The sequence below is a fragment of the Notechis scutatus genome, chromosome 14 (assembly GCF_049901735.1).
Source record: "Notechis scutatus isolate UNSWTSFEM ecotype Mainland chromosome 14, rNotScu1.2, whole genome shotgun sequence".
Taxonomy (NCBI): domain Eukaryota; kingdom Metazoa; phylum Chordata; class Lepidosauria; order Squamata; family Elapidae; genus Notechis; species Notechis scutatus.
Window position 1 is genome coordinate 5,063,069 of NC_142022.1, and position 7,229 is coordinate 5,070,297.

The 7,229-nt window shown below is 43.8% G+C and overlaps 1 protein-coding gene across 1 annotated transcript; it reads right to left on the reverse strand.

The window, feature by feature from the left end:
* Positions 1 to 148: 148 nt before the first annotated feature.
* On the reverse strand, positions 149 to 5,517 carry LOC113425428 (transmembrane emp24 domain-containing protein 10-like). Its single transcript, XM_087943557.1, is given in 6 exon segments — positions 149 to 599; positions 2,731 to 2,857; positions 3,379 to 3,452; positions 4,822 to 4,942; positions 5,092 to 5,208; positions 5,210 to 5,517. Coding segments are annotated over 6 exon segments (639 nt in total). The 5' UTR covers positions 5,288 to 5,517; the 3' UTR covers positions 149 to 477.
* Positions 5,518 to 7,229: the final 1,712 nt, after the last annotated feature.

Genomic DNA, 7,229 nt, shown 5'->3' on the forward strand with positions numbered 1-7,229 from the left:
CCCCAGGCAGCCTGGGGGAATTCTGGGAGCTGAAGTCCAAGCATGTTAAAGTTGGAAAAACAATGAGCTAGGGAGATGAGTTCTGACCTTGAAGAATTTTCTTCCCAGCTTGAGTTTCAAATGAGTTCTCCCCACCAACAGCCACCAGTCTAGGAACCAAGATTTATTACTTCCAAATATTATCCAGTGTGCTCAAATTGTGTAACAGTCAGATTGGATGCCCGCCCTCCAACCCCATCCCAAAGAAAAGGTGAGAAAAATCACCCAGATGAGTCCAAGAGAAAAGAAACACACCCAAAACAGAGAGGCCGGGCTGTTTTTTCAAACCAATCTGTTGCCCCGAAAGAGATCTGGTCCAATTTCTGTGTTGACCCCCCACCATTGAGATCAGTGGGCCAGTGAGGGGATAAAAGTGGTTTGTCCTGAGATCTTGGCACAATCAGGTAAGGAGACCAGGGATCCTGGATTGGGTCTCCGTCACTCGATGAGCTTTTTGGCCTTGAAAAACCGTCGTAGGTAGAACACCTGCCACGATGCTAAGCTGACCAGGCACAGCATGGAGAAAATGCTAAAGTAGAAAACTCGAGTGCTGGTGGATTCTGCAAAAAGAAAGCAGAGGAAGGATCAACAACATAGTGATGGCAGTTACTAAGACCATGGTGACTTTAAGACTTGTGGACTTCAATTCCCAGAATTCCCTAGCCAACATGACTGGATGGGAGTTGTGGCCCGCCAGTGGCCAGCAGAGCTGGTGGCAGACTCGGACAGTGAGGCAGTTGAGGTGGAACATGGGCCAGTCCTGGAGTCTGGGGAAGACTCTGATGAGTGCTCTTTGTCTGAGGCAGAGATGGGGCCAAAGATGTCTGACAGTTATCAGCTGCCTTCGGAGACAGAGATCAGTGAGGCAGAAGAACAGCTGGAGCCTGTTCCCAGTGTGAGCATGTGCAGAGCTGCCAGAAGAAGGGAATAGTTAAGGAATAAGGGTTGACTCAGGAGTAAGGGCACAGGTGGACAGTGAATGGCCTCTCCCATAGGAATAAAAGGAGCAAGGAGAGTGGTGGCAATTAGTTCAATTCATTAGGGTGAAGATCTGTTCCTGATAAAGGTCTGTTGTTGTAAAAATCTCGTGAAAAGACCATTTGCCGGGACTTTGCTGGAGAGGGATTCTCTTTAACCTAAATAAAAGGGGTTTTATCAGGATGAGGAGTCTGCTTCATGATCTTGGGAAGTCTAGGACAGAACACTGAGGAATTCTGGGAGTTGAAGTCCACAAGTATTAAAAGTGGCCGACTTTGGGGACTAAACATGGCTGGCTGAGGAATTATGAGAGTTGATGTCCGCAAATCTTAAACTGGCCAAGTTTGGGACCCCCGACCAAGACCACCCCCCAACTTCTGGTCCTGAACGCAGCAAACTAGATTCTCACATTATTCCAAATCATCATTGGCTTCACCAGTTTCTTTGCAAAGCCTTCACTAGGAAACTCACCCAAAATACTAAATTTGACTATAGAGGTAGTCCTTGGACTACGAACTTCTGTTGCTAAGTAATGGGATTGTTAAGTGAGTTAAACCAATCCATCTCTCTTGACAACTCAGTACTTCTCAACTTTGGAAGCTGGAAGATATGTAGACTTCAAACTCCCAGAATTCCCCAGACAGAATACTTTAATATGGGTGGGCTTCAATTCCCAGAATTTCCCAGCCAGCATGCTTAAGATGGATGGATTTCAACTCTCAGAATTTGCCAGCCAGCATGCTTCAGATGAATAGACCTAAACTCCCAGAATTCCCTAGCCAAGATTGAGAAACTCTGATCTAGCCTGCTTGAACAACTGGTTGATGGCTCATATTGACAATGACTGAAGTCTAGTCGGAATCTCCTTGTTTGTTAACCCCAAATTGTCAATCTAAGTCAATACTTTGCTGGTTGGGGGATTCTGGGAGATGAAATGTGCACATCTTCAAGCGGCCAAAATTGAGAATCTCTAATCTAGACCTTGTTAGAAGAACTGGCAGGTGGCTCATATTGACATCATAGCTTGAATCTCCTCATGTCAACTTGTAAAACATTCCTATGCCTGTTTTCAAGTTGCCATAAACAAGGGGGAATGGGAATCAGCAGTAAAACCAGAAGTACATACCACCATTATCTTAAAAAGATTGTAGCTAGGCGACTGGATCTTCTGGCCGGGAAAATCCTTTATTGGAGAATGCGATTGATGACACCCAGCCTATGTGCTTCATTGGAGAATCTGATTTATGATACACCCAGGGGGGAGAAGGGAAACAGGGCCATAAGTGACTGCGAATTACGTATGCCAGAGTTGGTTTCATTTAGGTTAATAACAATAGGACTTAGACTTATATACGCTTTATAGTGCTTTACAGTCCTAAGTGGTTTGATGCCAGCATGTTGCTCCTAATAAATCTTTTGAGTTTTTTTCTGAAGTTTGGCTCGAGGTTCATGCTTTAATTAGGGCTATCGCTGGAACCCTAACACCTTGCTTGTTCACCTCGCTGGCTGGGGGATTCTGGGAATTGAAGTCCACACAGTGGCTAAGGCTAAGGAACACTGAGTTTTGGCTTCCCTGGGAGTTCAGAAGAATTAGAGAAGGTTGGAAGCAAGGGGCAGCTGATCCAGAAGATGGAACGTTCTGCCATTTTTCTTGGGGTCAGCTGTCCAGAAAAGCAGGGGTCAAACCCCCCCAATTAGAAAGCCCGGCCTCACCGTTGGTATCGCGCATCTCCTCTTCCCGTTTTTTCATGAAGGCAAAATCCTTGACAATGGATTCGGAAAGGTCCTCCAGGCGACGGAGGTCGATCTCCAACGGTTTCAACTTCTCCGCTTTTGCGACCTGGCAGAAGAGTTGGAAAAGAACCATAGAGCTTGGCGGGGAAGAGGGCCGAGTGACCTCACGTCTGCAGTGACATCATCAGGCTTGTGATGTCATCCTGATCCCTCCCAGGTGCCAACAGGGAGAAGTGAAAAGTTAATGGTTTGTTTTTTCCATAAATGAGCTTATCCAGCTTATCGAGTTACGTCCATAATTGGGAATCAGAATTTCATTTGCTAAGCAAAGCGATTAAGGAAGTCCTGCCCAATTTCATGACATTTTTCACCATGGTTGTTAAGCGAATCCTTGCAGTTGTTAAGTGAACTTTGTGGGTCATAAGCAAATCCGTTTCCCCCTATTGGCTTTTGCTTGTTAGGTTATTTTATGGTGGGCTGCACCATAAATTAGGTTTGCGCTTTGCAAACCTAGAAAATGAGTTAATTGAGCAACCATGTTAAATCTGTGTTTTGAATGCAGCCTCTGAACCGGCCACAGCACGATCTGAACTTAAGAATATTCACAGCTACAAAAATTTGACTTACATTTTCATAATTCATGGCTTCTACCCCATGTTTAACATTGAGGGTGATCAGTTGGTCCGGCAGCCGAAAGTTCCCTGAAAAAAAATAAAAGGAAAGGTTTGTGTATAGGATGAAAAACACAAGGAGAAAAATCCAGTTAGCTACAGGCAAGGTTGATCCCGCACCCGCCTAAACCAGGATTCATTCTATTTGAAATGGCTGGGTTCCCACGGCGTACTAAGTCGCCAATCATGGTTTACAAATTGTAATATGTGATTTTACTAAACATAGCAAAGCCAAGCTAAGAAAGCCTACAGCAGCTTTGTATGTTCTTATTAATTATATTAATAGCAATATCAGGACTCAATAAGTGGATTAAAAAGGCCAGATCCAATCTGGCTGACTGTGCCATGAACCATAGATTATAATAATAAAGTATGTTCTTAATATTCTTAATATTTTCTATGTTCTAGTGTATTAAGTGAGGTTAGCTAAATGCAATAATGGTAATAATAAATTAATAAACACAAATAAAGAAAAAAGCTGGATAAAATCCCAAAATACAAAGACTTGTATCTAGAACAGGTCTCCAACCTTGGCAACTTTAAGACTTGTGGACTTCAACTCCCAGAATTCTCCAGCCAACATAGCTGGCTGGAGAATTCTGGGAGTTGAAGTCCACAAGTCTTAAAGTTAGCCAAGTTTGGGGACCCTGGTTTAGTGCAAATGTGGCTAAAGAAAGCAAAGATAGAATCAACAGTGATAGGTGCAGTGGGTGCAATCCAAAACATCTGGAGCACACTTGAACACCACTGGCATTGACAAAATCCCCACCAGTCAATTGCAAAAGGCAGCTTGAGTTGGCACAGCTGACATTTTGTGAGTGTGGCCAGACCTTTAATATTATTCAACAACAAATATCAAAAGGTCCTAGGGAAAGATTTGATAGATGGATGAAAAACGCCCTTAAGTTTAAGCATCTGGCTGACTGTATGACAAACTATAACAACAGTAATAAAAATGGGGTTCAGTTTTCTCTGAAACTTCTTTCAGTCCTGAAGCAAAATAAGAAACCTCCAAAAATAAATCTAAAGTTAAAGTGCTTTTGGTCAACATGAGCGAAGATATTTTAAATGATCTAAGTAAATTTAGTAACTAGTGTGGCAAACCCCATTAAACCACGTCAGTTAAACATTTCTTCCATTTTTGCCTTTGCGCAACATGTTACAGTAGTTTGACTTTTTAATCTTAGCTTTGGGGTGATTTATGGGGCTGCAAGACAAATTTTGGGAAAACTCACAACGAAGTAATTAAAAGTTTGTGCTTGGGAGTCAAAAGCAACATATAACCTACTGTACCTCTCTCTCTTCCCAAAAGACCCATTGCCCAGCTGCAGGAAGGCCCTTGATGGGGACGATGGGACCTGTAGTCCGGCAGGTGGATGCCCCACACCCTGACCCTTACCTGGCTGTCCGTGACTCTGAAAGCAAATCTCGTAGATTTCGTAATCCTCGGTGGTGAAAGCGAATTTCCCCTTCTTGGCTTCCTCTTTGGAGTAGAGCAGGTGTCCGGCTGAGTCGGTCACCTGCGGGCAGAACAAGAGAACCCCTGAGCATACACAGAGTGCAAAACCAAGTCAGCTCCAGTTTGCAGAGTGCAGAGTGCATTAAGGGTTGGAGGCCCCCTTTGTGCAAAGGGGGCGGAGAGGAGGAGGAGGAAGGGGATGCCTCTTACCTTTAAGTCTGTTCGGATGCCCGGTGCAGGAGCTTCGGACACTTCATATTCTCCGGTGACCATTACATCCCGGTGCAACTCCTCTTTCAAGCACTTGCGGCTCAGCGGGGGCAGGTGGGAAGGAGAGCCCACGGCAGCGGCCGGCAGACAGGGCCAGCAGCACGGCCCAAGGACCCAGCAGGGCAGGCAGCCACATGGGAACGGTGCAAGAGGGAGACCCTCGCCTTCCCCGGGGCTGATTTGGGGGGAGGGTGTCCAAACGACCCCGGTGCTGATCTTGGGGGGGTGTTGGGGTTCTTCCAACGACCCCGGCCCTTCGGGGCTCAGATCGCACCCAGAACCCGGGTTGGCACGTTCACACGACCCTCTTTTCCCGCGATCGCGCTCTGCACGAGTGCAAACACCTCACCGACCTCCAACTGTTCTGCGCTTCCCCAGGCGCGAGCTCCCGGGATTGTCCGAGCGCGCATGCGCCCCTCACTTCTCTCGCCGCGCCCCCTCGGGCTGCGTCTACGCGCGACGTGGCGCGACCTCCAGCTTCGTTCCGGGTAAGGGCGGGGCCCGAATGAAGGACCGCCCCTCACGAAACCCCGGTGGAAAGGGGCCTGTGGGAAAGGGTGGGTTCGCCATCCGTGTCCATCCCAGCGGAGCGCGCCCGGGATTTGGGGAAGGGAGGGCGGGGATGGGGGGAAAAGGAGGGTGCCGCGGCAGAGGAGGGGCGTTTTGACACCCGGGGCGTTCTTTCCCAAGCTGGGGAAGTTTCAGAAGTGTGGACTTCAATTCCCAGAGTTCCTCAGTCGGCCGACGCGCAAGGATTCTGGGAGTTGAAGTAAATTCACAGGATTCGTTTTCCTTGCCATGTACACGTATATTCGGACTAGAGTGTGTTTATGTGTGGGTATATGCATAATTTTGTATTTATTTATTTTGTCATGTTTTTGTAGTGTAAATTGAAGGTGGTGATCCTTTGAGAACTGTATACAACGAAATTTCATTTTAATGTATGCCAATTAGTGTACAAAGTGACAATAATGTATTCTATTCTAATTCTATTCTCTATTCTACTCTTATTTCTATTTTCTATTCTGTTCTTCTATTATTATTCTTATAATAATATTAATTATATATTAATTATAATTCTTATAATATACTATTATTATTCTCATCCTTCCTATTACCGTCTCTTCCCATTTATAACTATAACCATGTTGCTTGTATCTTTACAATTTATATTGTCTTGTTTTCCTAGTATGTTTTGATTGCGTATTAATAACCTATGGATGATTTGGTTGCTTATAGTAACCTATCACTAAGTGTTGTATCTTATAATTACAATTACAATTCTTATAATGCATTTTTATTTTTTCTTATCTACACTGAGAGCTTAACCACCAGAGACAAATTCCTTGTGTGTCCAATCAAACTTGGCCAATAAAGAATTCTATTCTAATTCTATTCTCTATTCTATTCTAATTCTGATTTTATTCTATTCTGGGAGTTGAAGTCCACTTGTCTTAAAGTTGCCAAGATTGTGAAACAAAGTTTAAAAACCTTAAAACCTGCAAATGCAGTCACTGAGTCACTTCCATCAGAAGAAATGATTATTGAAAAAATCTCAAAATGCGCAGAAATGGATAAATTGACTTTGGCGCTAAAAAACAAAGACACTTCACTATACTACGATAGCTGGAATTGTTGGTATAATTGGATTGACCAAAGATAAATTATATATCATAAGGCATAAAAGAAAAGTATCAACCCATAATGAGGTAGCGATATAAGTTAAAAACAGGTGTGGTTATATGACACAAGTTAAGGTTATGAAAACAAAAGAAGATCTTGCAAACTATTAAAATAAGAATACTTTTTATCTTGTAACCTCTTTCTTTCTTTCTTCCCCCTTTCTTTTTCTTTCTTTTCTCAAAATTCTTTCCCTCTCTTCCTCTTTTCTCTTCTTTCTTTTTCTTTCTTTTGCTTATTTGTGTATGTATTGTGACTGGTTTTAATTGTAAAAATTAATAAACTATATTTATATAAAAAAAGAAAGCATTTGGGGTGAACCTCACCCCACTGTCTAGGCCAGGAAGAAATAAGAGAGTTATGATCTCTGTATCTTGCCCACGTTCTCTGTCCTTATG